At 42.4% G+C, this 16,528-nt stretch overlaps 1 protein-coding gene across 1 annotated transcript in view; it reads left to right on the forward strand.

Annotated features, from left to right (window-relative positions):
• Positions 1–9,145, forward strand: part of DOCK9 (dedicator of cytokinesis 9) — a 176,683-nt gene extending 167,538 nt beyond the window's left edge. Inside the window, exons 50-53 of the mRNA XM_015557496.1 lie at positions 1,814–2,004; positions 5,469–5,569; positions 5,704–5,842; positions 7,858–9,145. Coding sequence (XP_015412982.1) covers positions 1,814–2,004; positions 5,469–5,569; positions 5,704–5,842; positions 7,858–7,980 — 554 coding nt within the window. The 3' untranslated portion in view covers positions 7,981–9,145. The remainder of the gene's footprint in view (positions 1–1,813; positions 2,005–5,468; positions 5,570–5,703; positions 5,843–7,857) is intronic.
• The last annotated feature ends 7,383 nt before the right edge of the window (positions 9,146–16,528 follow it).

Genomic DNA, 16,528 nt, shown 5'->3' on the forward strand with positions numbered 1-16,528 from the left:
ATCACATGGAACTGGTAGGCTTTTGCACAGACTGAGTTTTCTGTATCATTATACATGTGAGCAAAAGTAGGTTTATAGTTGTTCATATGGAAAAATAAGGCAATAATTAATAAATAATAATATGAGAATAAACTGTGTTTTGCATACTCACAACTGTAAGCCTACTTTTGCCCCACACTGTACTCTTCTTCGCCTCTTTAAGTCTCCAGTTATCATTGCAAGAAGCAAGAGGCGGTGACTCAGGACTCTTATGCTACACGAAATCAGTATAATCCACGGGCATATACACATCCTCAGCCGTCTCTCCTCAGTCACTCCTCAGCCGTCTCTTCCTCACCTTCCTTATTAAAGAGCTGCAGATCACTAGAGATGGCTCGCTGAGTCTGTCACTTAATCCAGGGAGCTGGCTTTTCCCTCGGAAATGGTGGTGCCACCACACCATAGCCCTCAGCACTGTGACAGAACAACGGCCTGTGTTTTAACATGGCCGTGGCTGCATAGACGTTTCCACACGTGCTTCTTTCTTACAAATGAGAAAGCTGTAGTTCTCCATACGCCTGTCAGTCTGCCCCATCCTGGATCATTTTCTGTGTCCTTGGCCGGCAAGCAGCAGTGCCCAGGTCAGGTCACCTTCTCAGAGGAGCCTTTGGTTCTAATTGGATTTACTGATTCCAGTGCTGCGACTTAGAAACTGCCCGCAAGGAACACAAAAGAAACAGGAGACACAGACTCTTGGACTAAGGTTGATAGAACATGTAGAGACTAGAACAGGCCTGTGTGTGACAAAGGAGGTTGGTCAGGTTGAACACCTTCTCCAGCCTTGTCCAGATGTGGCCCATGGGAACTCCGTGTCGCTGGCCTGTTTTCTCATCTTGTGACCAGTCCTTTCTGAGTAATTCCCCACCCCCAGCCACTTACTAAATAATAATGAATCCAAACTCACACTCTCCTTGCCTTATTTTTGCTTACTAAAATATAAGAAAGCACATATCTAAAGATCTATTAGTCCATCTATGTTAAATGAGAATAGTACAGGTATTTATATACCATATAAAGCAGCAAAGTAGAAGCATGAAACAACCCAAGGTAGATCCAGCTGTTTCTCTGCTCATTTTTAAACTTAACTCTTAGGTGTCTTATTATGATAAATGAAAACAATATTGATTTTTTTGGTTTAAAAATATATAAAAAATAGTAAATATTTTTACTTAAGTTTTTTTATTTGTTTCAAAATATCTCTATTATTGCGACTTCAACAGTTTTTGCCATTCTGGCTCATAAAATATTTTTCTTGGAAATATATCTTCTTATTTTTCATTAATTTTTCTGATTTATGCAGACTTTGATTCAAAGTTGTTCTGTGGATAAAAATGAATTTTCTTATATTTTTTTCTGGACTTAAGCTGTATGTGATATCTTTAAACTATTCAGTCATTTTTTATATTTCCAAAGCCACCTTATATCTGCTAGTTCACTCAGATCTCTCAACTTCCAAGGAAGGCAAGGCAGTCATGGATGAGAAAATTGAGGAGGGAGCAATAAAGCGATGTCTTCAAAGATACATTTCTCACAGTAAACGTTAACAAACACCCGACTCTCGTTACTTTATATGATACAACCTGTCATCAGACACCCACGGTGATACAGAAGGACAATACGTATTCTGGGTATTCTGGTTCCATGAAGTACTGACGTGTGACTTTGGCAGGCTTTCGTTCCTTCTCTGTAAAATGGGAACAATAGTAACGTCTACCTTGATAGCAGTAAAGACCACGCAGACCGTGGAGTAATTCTGGGACCCGTTCCCCCGCAGCGATACACTGCTTCCCGTACGTGAAGAAGCGCATCCCCGTCATGTACCAGCACCACACCGACCTGAACCCCATCGAGGTGGCCATTGACGAGATGAGTAAGAAGGTGGCTGAGCTGCGGCAGCTGTGCTCCTCGGCGGACGTGGACATGATCAAACTCCAGCTGAAACTCCAGGGCAGCGTGAGTGTTCAGGTGAGCCAGGCGCTGGACAGAGCTAACCACGGGGCAACCGAGGGGAAGACTCCTTACTGAAGACCTTGGGAATATTTCAGGTCATTCGCACCAGCAAGGTCTAGTGTAGATCTCTGGCTTTACCAGGTGATTCCCGTTACCTGCCCCCAGAATCTGTGCAGTTTCTCCTAATAACAGTAACCATAGGGTGCCCCACCTTACCCTTCACTTTCCACTCTCTCTCCCATCTGCAAGAGTATCATTCTTACTAAACTTGTCTGCCGGGGGCAGGAGACAGCTCTCCACACTAATCTGGGTTTTTGTTTGTTTGTAATTTGGGGGATTCTGGGTGCCTAATTGGAACCATTAAGACTCTTCTAAATATAAAGAATAGCTCTAGGTTTTCTTATAAAACTATTGTTGTCTGGTTTCTATAACATTTGTTATCTGAAAAAGTACCTTAAGTTTACTCTCCTAATGGTGTTTTCTGATTAATATAAAAAAATCTTGATTTTAATATAGCCCAATAGATTAATTTATTCTTTACTGGTAGCCTTTTTCTATGTCCACTTGAAGAAATCTGTTTTTAAAAGAATATCTTTGAAACATTTGTATTTTCCTTCTTTGCTTAACCTTCATATATAGACCTGCAGTCCATCTAGATTTTTGTATGTGGTAGCAGATAGGGGTCAAACACATTTTTCCCATATAGCTATCCAAGTGGTGTGCACCATTTATGAAAAAGATCACCCTTGATTTAGGGGATGATTATACAAATATGTTCAGTGTATGAAAATTCATCAAGCTATACACTTACATTATGTATACTTTTCTCTGTGTATATTACACTTCAAAAATACATTTTTAAAAGGTTTCTTACATAGTTTCTTATGAAATTGGTAAATGCTAAATCACCTCTTTCCAGTGAGTAGTATGCCTGTTACTTCACTGATATTTTTAAGTGTATGTAAGTAATTCAAACACATGTTTTATGTGTATGTGTTTATATGTATCTCTAATATTTTTTCCTCTTTCAAGAAGGGTGTTTATGAAAGTTACATGTAGATTGTAATATATAAATTTTGGAGTTTCCTTGGTTCATTTTCTGAAATCAGTTTTTGTCAGCTTTTTATGAGATTCATGTTGAGTTGCTGCCTAACATTTTTCTAAATGTCATTCACCACAAAAGTATTTATAGATGTTTTCAACCTCTTTTCTTATGGCCCAAAAGACTTATGTGCCAAAAATAAGTTATCAAGTGACTATGATAATCATTCCAGCAACGTGAGTGATTACATAACGGGGCCAGAGGCCACAGTTTCTGCAGCTAGCAACAAAACCACTCAGCAGCGTGACCCAGGAGCCTCCAGCCTCTATCGAAAGGCCAGCAGAAGGGTGTGGGCTCCAGTAAAAGGTGGGGCTGGACTGGTTGAGCTTTCTAAAGGACAAAATGTGCCCTGCCATTCGACTGTGACCTTAGAGTTTTACAGATGCTCAATCATCTTAAAAAGCAAAGAATTGCATGATGAAGTAAGATGAACTTCATACATGTGTACCCACCAACCTTAACACAGCGTTAGAGCCGGAGGAAATGCGCTGTATCAATTTCTCTGTGCGTTTCTGTAATTCTTTCACCGAGAGCCTCGCGGGGGCTGCTGTTGTGTAGGACAGAGCCATCAGGCTGGCTCCATGGCGCTGCACTCCAAGACCTGGTTACATTAGACCTTAGGACATTTCATCAACTTTCCCCTTTGCATTTTCTTAAAATTGAATGAGTCATCCCTCAGTATCTGCGGGGGATTGGTTCCAGGAACCTACAGGGTACCAGAATCCATGGATGCTCAAGTCCCTTACATAAAATGGGGTAGTATTTTCATATAACCTACATATATCCTCCTGTATACTCTAAATCAGGGGTCCTCAAACTTTTTAAACGGGGCCAGTTCACTGTCCCTCAGACCGTTGGAGGGCCGGACTATAGTTTAAAAAAAAAACTATGAACAAATTCCTATGCACACTGCACATATCTTATTTTGAAGTAAAAAAACAAAACGGGAACAAATACAATATTTGTATTTGCATGTGGCCCGCGGGCTGTAGTTTGAGGACCCCTGCTCTAAATCATCTCCAGATTACTTATAATACCCAATACTATGTAAATTGTTATACTGTATTATTTAGGATATAATGGCAAGAAAAAAGTCTGTGCATGTTCAGAACAGTAACAACCATCTTAGGCTTAACTACATAGTACATATCAGCAACAACATAATGTTTTGTTTAATCCTCACCCAAGGATATGTTGAGAGGGCAGGGGGCGGGGGACATTGATGTGAGAGAAAAACATCAGTTGCCTTACATACGCATCCAGATGGGGGATCGAACCCACAATCTTTTAGTGCATTGGACAGTGCTCCAACTAAACTGTAATTTATTTAACTATATTTTTGATTTGTGGGTAGTTGAGTTTGCAGATGCAGAACTATTGGACACAGAAAACCAACTGTATCATTTTGGATAATCAGTCATTTTGGTCATCTTCACACACACACACACACACACACACACACATCCAGGGTGATGACATAGTCATCACAGAAGGTTAGGTAGTGGTTCCTGTCTCAAAGTGCTCCCCACCTCTGGTGTGAATTCCCACACTGCAGATCTTCTGCCGTTACCGTGTAAGTCCTGAAGACCGTGTAAGATCAGAAACACTGCCCATTCTTTCACCAACAGCAACAAAAAAGATAGACGGCCCTCCCTACTTAATTACCCCCAAGCCCACCAGATCTTCCAGGAGAAATTATGCAGGAATCACATGGTAAAGTCCTTTCCAAGCTGTCTCGGGTGTCTGGGACTTTTTCCTTCCCATCCTGTATGTCTAACTTTCTTTTTCTCTACATTCCCAAGTTGACCTTCCCAACCGAGAACTCTTCTTGGCTAATTGAGATATGCAGGGTTCTGGTTCACATACCCTGTTGCTAAATGCCCCTAACGTTTGGCACTTGCCGCACACCTCCGATGGTTACTCTATTCAAGGGTAGCAAATCAGTTTGTCCATGGCTGTCTATACAATTCAGTGAGGTGAACAGTTGGTTTTTAAACAATTGGCATACATACTTTTTTTCCCCCCAGTTTTTCACTGAACTGATCAGGTTGAGAATAGTGTAGCCAATTATCAATAGGAAGACTTGGGCTCTGATCTCAGGTGTTTTGCTTATTGAATGTTCAACGTTGAATAGGCCCTTATGTTTTTCAAGCTTTGGTTCTTCCTACATAGAATGAACCACCATCAGCAGTGCCCTGAGGATGGCTGAGATGGTAAAATTAAATGACATGTAGCTTTCTTCATGGTTTCCTCTTTGGGGTTGTAAGCTCCTGGAGGGTAGGGGTCATGACTACAGGCATCATTTTTAGCACATACCAACTGAAATTAAAGGTCATTTTCTTTATAACATAATTTTAAAACTTTGTTCTTTATTTAGGTCAATGCTGGTCCACTGGCATATGCCCGAGCTTTCTTAGATGACACAAACACAAAGAGATATCCGGACAATAAAGTGAAGTTGCTTAAAGAAGTTTTCAGGTAAAGCACACACTAGAAGTGTCTTTTTCTCTTCAAGTATGATCACCTTCAGAGCTCAATCAAGGAAGAGTCACTGCCACTTGGACTCATTCTTTGTTCTCAACATCCTTTTTTCCTCTCCTTTACCACTTCAGGCAATTTGTGGAAGCTTGCGGTCAAGCCTTAGTGGTAAATGAACGTCTGATTAAGGAAGACCAGCTAGAGTATCAGGAAGAAATGAAAGCCAACTACAGGGAAATGGCAAAAGAGCTTTCTGAAATCATGCATGAGCAGGTAAGTGCCACCTGGAGTTCTCATGTTTGGGAAGCAGGTGTTGGTTGGGGTCTTCAGTACACCCTGTGATGGCCTACCCCTTCTGACAACCTTCCAGGATTTAGAGAATAATGTAGCACTCTACTCTGCTTCCACTGTCTAACCACAGTTTATTGAGGAATAGCTCGATGAAGAGGTTGCCTACCTATTAGTACTTAGTGTGACCAGAGGAGAGCAGCTCCTACCTCCTCTTCCACACTCCTAACTCCTCCCCACCCCAATCTAGCATAAAACAACAATAACAACAACAAAACAAAACAAAACAAAAAACCTCTCACATAAAGAAGAAATACCCATACTGTTGGTAGAATTTTCTTTATCCACCCAGTCCTTTGAAAGAACAGGGTTTACCCATCAGTTTAAGGAATTACCTGTTTTATTAAATGTCTTTTGCCATTTACAAAAATAGGGTTGTTCAGTTTTTAACTATTTAAAGCTGACTTGGGTACCCCAATAGATTACCCCTGGCAGTTTCTATATTCCCTGTCATTATGGGATCTTTTCTGATTGTACTGCTCTCATTGCCTTCCTGTACGGATTCCTTTCAGGAGAATTGTGGATGAGGGCCCAGTAGTCATCAGAGAGGACAGTTGCCCAGGGAACCCAGTAAATGTCAAAGAGCAGCTTCCACATAATTGCAGAGAGGTCCACTCTCCATCAACCATAGTGACTCCTTCTGAGTCACAGGGCCATCTTTATAGGTAGTGCTAGCACCTTGCTAACACAGAACTGCTCCTGTCTCTTCCCCGCATTGTTGCCTCAGTCTCGCAAAACCGAAGCCAGGACCATTTGTGTCAGTTAACATGTCATGTGATGATTTACTTAGGAAATTTCTGTTGTAGGAAAGCAAATGTCTGAGCTTTAACTTGCTTACTTTTTTTTTCTCCTTCATGCTCACACATCAGATGGGATGGTAATGTCATTTTTTTCATTTTATTTTTCTAAAACTTGATTTACTGACTCACATAAAGTTATTCCTGAGTTTGGGCAACTGCAGATGTTGGCATAAGGACAAATGCATGTGCAAAAGAAGGCAGCCCTCTTCTGGGCACTTGGAAAAGTAGGAAATGATTAAAGCAATAAGTGTGTGAATATCTAACCAGAATGTGAGGGCCTCAGGAGCACAAGTGTTTGGAAAACAAGCAGGGTCTTTTCCATGGGCCTCCAGATTCCTGTGGAATGGAGAGCTTGATCAGTGGGTGCCAGCATTTGGCACTAGAAAAGATGAAAGTAGGAAAAAAAATTATGGGCTGAAAATATTAAAATAAACTCCCAGATTGTATGTATGGACATTTGATGCAGTGCTGTGCTCTAAACTTGAAGTTTCCATTATTTCAACAACTATGAAGATTAAACTCCTTTGAACGCTTAAAGAAAAAGGGTCATAACCCGGAGTAGACTTGCTTTTGACTTTTCCAGGGGAGCCTCTGAGTGTGTACGTTCTTCTCAGTTTCTGCCTAGCAGTCGGTCACTTCCCGCCCTTAGGACCCTTCCCTGCATTACTGAACGCAAAAAGAGACAAGCTCAGGGTCAAAGGGGCAGCCCCTATCTGTAGGACCCCGAGAAAAGGAGCCAGTAGAGAAACACAGATGCTCCAGATTCATCTTAAAAGACTTTTCCGGGGGACAAGGCTAGGTCGTGTCCCCATCAAGCATGTGTAAGGTAAACTTCAAGCCACCTTATCATCTGGTTAGTCTAGAAGGCTCTCCACTTATTAACTTGTAAAGGAGACAAAAACATGTTTGTTCTGGACTCTCTCCTTATAATCCTGATCTGAAAAACATCATTCACTAGATGAGCCGACACAATCCTTCTGAAAACTGCCAAAACCAAACTATCTATCTAAGCAGACCATCGTTCACAGGAACACTTACCTCTGGATGAGATAAGTCCTGTGGGTTGCATGAAACGCACCGTTTTGGAAAATGCTGTTCAGGGCATTACACTAGGTTAATGTTGTGTTTCTGTGCCTCAAGATCTGCCCCCTGGAGGAGAAGACGAGCGTTTTGCCGAACTCCCTTCACATCTTCAATGCCATCAGCGGGACTCCAACAAGCACAATGGTTCACGGGATGACCAGCTCATCCTCAGTTCTGTGATCCGCCTCGTGGACCGCGTGTGGGGACCTGCTTTGTCATTTGCAAACTCAGGATGATTTCCAAAGCTAATCACTGGGCTCGTGCAGGACACGGGGAGACCGAGCACAAGGAGAAATCAGGGGAATGGGAGAGGGAGGAAACAGAGAACTGTTCTTTCATAGCAGATTTTCTAGAGGAGTCAGGAGAAGGCACATATTTTTTTTAAGTCTCTCTGGCAATCTTCCAAGTTTTCATGATGTCTTAACAGAGGCGTGTGGTGGACCCTCATACACTGAAGCTAGATTTTATTCTTCCTTACAAAGTAGTATTAAGATAAATGGCCTAGAGAAAACGAGTGTTCTGGAATGAACATAGCAGGGACATAGCACTGAAATTGAGGCTGGGGTAGCCCTTTGCCTCTAGGCTGAGCTGGGAAATCTTGAAAATATTTTTTCCTGTGGCACATTCAGGTTGAATACAAGAACTATTTTTGTGACTAGTTTTTGATGACTTGAGGGATCTGACCGCTGTAATTTTTGTACCAGTGTACCAGGAGGTTTAGTGCTTTTATACTTACTTGCGTCTAAAAAAAAACAGAAATGCTTAAGAAACTATGTGAGCTTCAAACTAGTCAAGCAGTTTAGAACCAAAGGCCTCTATTAATAAACCCAACTATGCTAAAAAGTTTAAAGTAATGCAGTGTATTGTCATGTACATAAAGTTTGTTAATACAGTCTCGGCGTTCTGTACATACGTGAGTTACGTTTCTACATTTTTAATACTTCTCACATGAGCTTCTGCATTAAATTTAATTGTGACAGATTTGTGCTGTTCTTAGTATATGCAAGACACTTGACTTTACTGTTTTATTCTTGTACATAAAAAAGTGCAATATGGAGATGTACACAGTCTTTGCTATGTTAGGTTTTTAAACTGTTTTTGAAAAGTTCATCCTTTTGCCAAAGTGGTGGAGTATGTCATTGGTAAATCATAAATCCTGTGGTGAACAATGGTGTGGTTTAGAGCTTTCACCGTGTTATATTTTCTTTTGAGACATTAATTTAGTAATTTTATATTGGAGGTAATAAAGGGTTTCAATTTTATTTAACTGGAATCTCTGCCCTGCTGTAATTAAACATTCTGTACCACATCTGTATTAAAAATATGCTGATTTTCTGGTAGTGAATATTGGGTATTTATTGTTTAACAGCCCTGGGAGGGACAGGATATTGAAATACTCAGGAGTGAAAAAGGGTGGTATATGAACTTTGTTTTAAAATACCTAGGGGGTGCGGGGGGGGGTAAGTCCATGAAACAAGAATGACAAATGTTGGTAATTCTTGAGACAGAGTTTGGGTATACGGGAAATCTTTATACCGGTTTCTCTGCCTTTGTGTAAGTTTCCGAAATACAGATGTCAAGAGGCAGGTAGGTGTGAGGAACAGACCTCCCGGAGAATTTGGATAAACGCTTTGTCGCACCATGGTCTGGCTCTGTCGTTCCCCACGTGTACATAGACACCATATCACCTCAGGCTTTTCCCCTTCAGCTGTATCCAGGCGTCATCTGTGTCATCACCCTTGCTGCTTCAAGATGCATACTCTGGGACAAGGCGGTCCTTTGCCCCGTGCTTCGCAGGCCACATGTGCTCACACTCCCTGTGCCCTGTGTTATCACAAACACTGAACCCAAGTCAAGTGATGGCTCAGATTGCAGGGGCCAGGCCTGCCTCTCGTGTGCCCGGTGACCCAGCAGGTGAGTCAGCGCCCTGTCACTCGGCCCCATGTGGCTCCAGTGGTGGAGGAAGAGGATTCTTCCCACAAGAAGTGAAACGGCTGGCTTTCCTACTTGAAGGGTTTTAAAGGCTGTCCTTGTCCATAACCAGTTGAGGAAATGTGATGGTGTGTACATCTGGAGCACCCAGATGCCCAGGATCCTTTGATGTCTTTGAAATGTTCTCTCTCCGTGGTGAGGCTACATTTCACAGATGGAGACAGGTCATGGAGAAGGTGAAGTGTTATAGGAACTCACCAGAGGCTACAGCCTCTTCATTAGTGGATCAAGATCTAGGGCCTAAGAAATGTTTCTATATTCGTTTGCCCTGAGGGTCTGACATCCCCACCCTGGACTCTGACATCAACAGGAATAGATATAAGATATTATCTCCTTTGTCACTGAGCTGGATTTCCTACTCATAAATGCCTCATAGAGAAGCCATAAAACTCAAGTCACCATGTAGTAACATAAATAAATTCTAGGAAGAGCTGACTTGCTATCTCATCATTAAACTTGGAGAGTAATCTGTACCAATGCATTGTCAGATAAGATTCCACTTGGAAGGTGACCAGCCCCCGTTTATTATACCAGTGGAGAAGGGAGCCATCTCTAAGCTGAGGACATCTACTACTGACTGCAATGACACACATTCACATCAATTAAAAACCTCAGCCGAACCGGTTTGGCTCAGTGGATAGAGCGTCAGCCTGCGGACTCAAGGGTCCCAGGTTCGATTCCAGTCAAGGGCATGTACCTTAGTTGCGGGCACATCCCCAGTGGGGGGCGTGCAGGAGGCAGCTAATCGATGTTTCTCTCTCATCGATGTTTCTGACTCTCTGTCCCTTTCCCTTCTTCTCTATGAAAAATCAATAAAATATTTAAACAAAAAAAACCTCATTTAGCCCTGGTCGGTGTTTCTCAGTGGTTAGAGCATCAGCCCGCACACCAAAGGGTCATGGGTTTGATTCTCTCAGTCAAAGCATGTACCTGGGTTGCAGGGTTGATTCCCCAGCTCCTGGTCAGGGTACAGGCAGGAGGCAACCAATTGATGTGTCTCTCTCACAACCATGTTTCACTCTCTCTCCCTCCCTTCCTTCCCCCTCACCCTTCCACTCTCTAAAAATCAATGAAAAAAATATATACTCAGGTAAGGATTAACAACAACAAGAAAAAAACCTCATTTAGTTTTTGTGTTGAAATTTAATTTCAATATAAAGTTATATATTAAAGTAACAATGTATTGGAGAAATTTCTTAACATTAAAGAATATTTATGCTCGGCTGGTGTAGCTCAATGGTTGAGCATTGACCCATGAAACAGGAGCTTGTGGTTCGATCCCCAGTCAGGGCACATGCCTAGGTTGTGGGCTTGATCCCCAGTGTGGGATGTGTAGAAGGTAGCCAATCAATGAGTCTGTCATCATTGATGTTTCTATCTCTCCTCCCTTCCTCTCTAAAATCAATAAAAATATATTTTTAAAAATAATGTTTATGGCTGTTTTTCAGTAATTTCTTTAGTGTTTCCCATAAGCCTTATTCTGTTTTAAATTGAGGTAAGTATACATAACATAAAATTTACCAGTTTAATAATTTTTAAGTGCACAGTGCAGTGGCATTAAGTACATTCTCATTGTGTGCAACCATCACCACCATCCATCCACAACACTTTTCATCATACCAAACAGAAACTTCATTTTCATTAAACACTAACTGCCTATTCCCCCTTTGGGAAAATTGTTTTTGAAATAACTTTGAAATTAAAACTCTAGTTAGTAGCCAGCCAAAGAATGTGTATTTATAGCCCATAATCACAGACAATAGTGTGGTGATGGTCAGAGGGAAGGTGGGACATGGGCTGGGTCGAGGTGGGCAAAGGGAGGGTGAATGGGAACATCTATAACAGTGTCAACAATAAAAATAAAGACACAAATAATAAAACTCCAGTTAGTACCTCATCAGGCATATCTGCTACCTAGGAACTAACTAATTCTAGGTAGTAGACATAAACAGAGTCAGTCCCTAGCATGGAGAAAGCTGTGGAGACTAAGGATGGAACATTGAAAGGTAACTTATGAAATGACCATGAGGATTTGTTTAACCATGTGACAGTTACTCTGTGTAAAAACACCATTCAAAAAAGTACTTGATTTCCATCAACAGGGGATCGTTCGCATAAACTACGGTACATCTACCCAGTGGAGGACTGTGTAGCTATAAAAAGGAATTGACATCTCTGTATACTGCTTGGAGTGATCGTCAAGAAACTGTAAGTGAAAAACACAAAACTAAGAAACGTGTGAATAGTGTGCTCCCCATTATTTAAGAAAGGAGGGATATAGAAATAAACACATTTGGTTTTTAAAAAATTTTAAATATATTTTTATTGATTTCAGAGAGGAAGGGAGAGGGAGAGATAGAAACATCAGTGATGAGAGAGAATCATTGATTGGCTACCTCCTGCACACCCCGCTCTGGGGATCAAGCCCATGACCTGGGCATGTGCCCTAATCGGGAATCAAACTGCAGCCTCTTGGTTCACAGGTCGACGCTCAGTCACTGAGCCATGCTGGCCAGGCCACATTTATTTTGTTAGATGGAAGAGAAAAAAATTTTTAAGTTCTTACCTATAGGGGGATAGAGAATGAGATATAGGAGACAGGGTTAGAAGATGAACCTGTCCAAATATAATTTGCTTTATATACTTACCTTTAGAATCATACGAATATTTCCATAATATTTATTTTTAATTCCTAAAAATTGAAGGCAGATGAAACAAATGAACATAAGCCAATAGAAGATTGGTGACAAATACACAGGAATTTTTTCAAATGACTTTATAGGAATTTCACTGTGCATCCCAGTGGGATATACTCTAAGGACAAAAATAGTGGAAATAAACCAACGAATAATAAAACCATTTTCAGTAATCGTCTTGTTTGTGGAAGTAGTGTTTTGTTTTTGTGAGATTGTATTATTATGCTGAGACTGTTATATGTTTATTGCTGGAGAAAGTGAGTAATTATGTTGATATCATTGGAAATCAAGTTTTTGTCATGGGAGAAAACAAAGTTGCATCTATAAGACCAAAAAAGCCTTAACCGGTTTGGCTCAGTGGATAGAGCATTGGCCTACAGACTGAAGGGTCCCAGGTTCGATTCCAGTCAAGGGCATATACCTTGGTTGTGGGCACATCCCCAGTAGGAGGTATGCAGGAGGCAGCTGATTGATGTTTCTCTCTCATTGATGTTTCTAACTCTCTATCCCTCTCCCTTCCTCTTTGTAAAAAAAATCAATAAAATATATATTTAAAAATAATTTATTATAAGGCCAAAAAAGTTAAATTAAAGCCCTTTAGTTTTGAATTTGATGTGGAAATACCAATTTGAACTCATGATAAGTTTTTCTTAAACATCTACACTATTTCTTAACTTGGTTCACTGAAAAGGCCTAAAAACAATGACCAAGCCAGTAGCTAATGACCACCCCTATATGTCCAAATCCTATTCTCTAAATACCTTCCTACCAAAAGGATCCAGGGCTCCCTGGAGGATGGCTGTTTCGAGATTTAGGACAACAGGTGTCCAAAATGAGTCTGGAGCATCTTTTCTTAGCAGACATCCAGGGTCTGGCAATTCCACTTTGGGGCTATGCCCCAAAGAAATGGATGTAGGGACTTAAACAGATATTTGTACATCCATGTTCATAGCAGCAATGTTCACAGTAGCCAAAGGATGGAAATAACCCAAGTGTCCATGGGTGGATGAGTGAAAAGCAAAATGTGTGTACATACAACAGAATATTATTCGGCCTTAAAAAAGAAGGAGATTCTGGCACATGCTACAACATGGATGAACTTTAAGGACATTGTGCTCAGTGTGGTGAGCCAGACACAAAAGGATAAAGACTGCATGATCCTACTCATAGGAGGCACTTCGAGTAGTTACAGTCATAGCAGCAGGGTGGTTGCAGGGTGTGGGGAGAGGGAAATGGGGAGTTAGTGTTTAGCTGGTGCACAGTTTCAGTTGGATAAGATGAAAATGTAGGGATGGATGGTGGTGCTGGTTACACAATAATGTGTATACACGTAATGACATAGAACTGTACACTTTAAAATGGTAACTCGTCCTCTGTTGGATATATTGGTTTGCAATAATTTTCTCCCAGTCAGTAGCTTGTTCATCCTCTTAACAGGGTCTTCTCAGAGCAAAAATGTTAACTTTTAGGACTGGCTCTCCTTTCTCAGCATAATTCTCTGGACAATCCACTCAGAACATGGGCAAGAGACTTGAACATTTCACTGGAAAGGAAAGACAGGTGGCACATAATGAAAAGGCACTCAATATCATTCGCCATGAAGGCAAGGCAGATCAGAACCATATGAGAGCCGAAACCGGTTTGGCTCAGTGGATAGAGCGTAGGCCTGCGGACTGAAAGGTCCCAGGTTCGATTCCGGTCAAGGAGCGTGTACCTGGGTTGCGGGCCCATCCCCAGTAGGGGGTGTGCAGGAGGCAGCTGATCGATGATGTTTCTCTCTCATCGATGTTTCTAACTCTCTATCCCTCTCCCTTCCTCTCTGTAAAAAATCAATAAAATAAAAAAAAAATTAAGAATAAAAGAACCACATGAGAGGTCATACACACACACTGGTCAGGATGACTAACATCTCACACAGTGACACCACCAAACGCTGGCGAGAGAAACTGGATCACCCGTCCATTGCTCATGGGAAAGTAAAGTGGCACAGCCACTCTGCAAAAAAACTTCGACAGTTTCTTAAAAAGCTAAGCATGTAAAAACCATGTGACTCAGAAATTGCACTCTTGGTCATTTGTCCCAGAGAAAGGAAAATTTATATTCACTCAGAAACCTATTCATCAATGTTCATAGCAACTTTATACACAATAGCCCAAGACTGGAAACAGCCTGGGTGCTCTCCCGCAGGCAAACGGATTGGTGGTGCATCCAGGCCCCGCAGTGCTGCTCAGCAGAAAGGTGGGAGGAGCTGCCGGTGCTCGCGGCGGCCTGTGACTGGAGAATGATGCTGCGTGAGAAGAGCCAGTCCTAAAAGGTTATATACGGTATGATTCCGTTCTTGAAATGGCAGATTATAGAAATGGAGAGGTTACTGCTGTCAGGGATTAGAGAGGAGACAGGATGGGAGGAAGCCAGGGGCTGTAAAAAGGTAGCATGATGTTTACCCGAACCTGCCTGTCTTGTCCTGCCAGCCAAATGCTCCTACTGCTGGGACGGCCTGAATTGCCTTTAGGGGGATTGTCTGAGCCAAGACCACAGCTGAGCATCAAGCAGAGTGGGTGTGACCGGGCTCGGCTGAGAGTTAGGGTCATAAATACCTGTCCAGTGTTTCAGTGAAGTGTAATGCCACTTTAAGCAAGCTGGTCTCACATGGTATGAAAATAATGAAGTTTCCTTTTCCTGACTCACTCTCTGGTCTTCTTCCTCGTAACTGTATGCATGTCCCCATGGTGACGAATCTGGAAGGGGTTTCCCCACAGAGTCTGGAGTGCACATTCGTCATTCTCTTGGCACTTGTATAGTTTGAGACCATGTCAGTCCCATCTGACCTCCCAGGTTTCTGGGTAATGCACACCTTGGGACAGAGCCTCAGGAGCCTGGCCTTGAGTCCTGCTGCCAACCATGCAGTTCCCTTGGCCAGCACGCCCATCATTTCCCATTCCCTCTTCACCAACTGATGGACCCAAGGCCATGCCTTCAGTACTCTGAGACTGCTCCTTTAGACCACATGAAATCAGCTTCTGCCCTGCTTTCTCTCCCAGATCCATGTGGAGAAGTGGCTCTGAGATGCTTGTTTAGGCTCTAGTCAGGAGCACAGGTGCAGCAGTCACTTCTCTACCTGGGCAGTCATGTGCTGCTTCCCTTGGCCCATGCAGTGAGGTAAGACTCACATCGGCAGAAGAGGGAGAGGGTTGCCCGCCCGCCCAGACCAGCTGAGCCTTGCTCTTGATCTATGAAGGGGCATGTCACAGACCAGCCTGATGTCCAGCAAGAGTCTGGGGCTTGTCATGCTGCACGGACGCTGAAGAGCTAAAGGTTTGGAACAAAAGTCTGGAGCATGCTCCTTCCTTGTCTGCATGTAATTTGAGCAAATTCATCTTTCACTCTGCACTGCCCTCTACAAGTCAGGGGAAAGCCATGTCATCTCCCACGTCAGATGTGGGTGCTGTGCATATTACAGGGGACATCAAGGCTGAGAAGAAGCGCCCTCCTCTTGTTTGGAAGAAATGAGAACAATGTCTACAGTAGTTTCTTAAAGTCATTGTCAATTAGAATTTGCTGGAATATGGACTCGGAGGTAGTCACCTGGAGTTTGCCTGTTGTATTAGGGCTCTCCAGAGAAACAGAACCAATAGGGAGATGGGGGAGGGGGAGAGAGAGAGAGAGAGAGAGAGAGAGAGAGAGAGAGAGAGAGAGAGTAGACAGAATATAAAGGAACTGGCTCACAGATTATGGAAGCTTGCAAGTCGCAAGATCTCAGGTGAGTCAGAAAGCAGGAGACCCGGCAGAGCCAATGGTGTAGTTCTGTGTGAAGGTCAGCAGGCTCAAGACATGTTTCAATTTGAGTCCAAAGGCAGGAAAAAAGCCAATGTCCCAGTTCAAAGGCTGTCAGGCAGGAAGAATTCTCTCTTATTCAGGGGAGGTCAGCCTTTTGTACCACTCAGGCCTTCAAGTGATTGGATGAGGCCCACCCACATTAGGGCGGGCAACCTGCTTTACTCAGTCTACTGCTTCAAATGTGAATCTCATCCAGACACCCT

This window comes from Myotis davidii, unplaced genomic scaffold (genome assembly GCF_000327345.1).
Source record: "Myotis davidii unplaced genomic scaffold, ASM32734v1 scaffold133, whole genome shotgun sequence".
Taxonomy (NCBI): Eukaryota; Metazoa; Chordata; class Mammalia; order Chiroptera; family Vespertilionidae; genus Myotis; species Myotis davidii.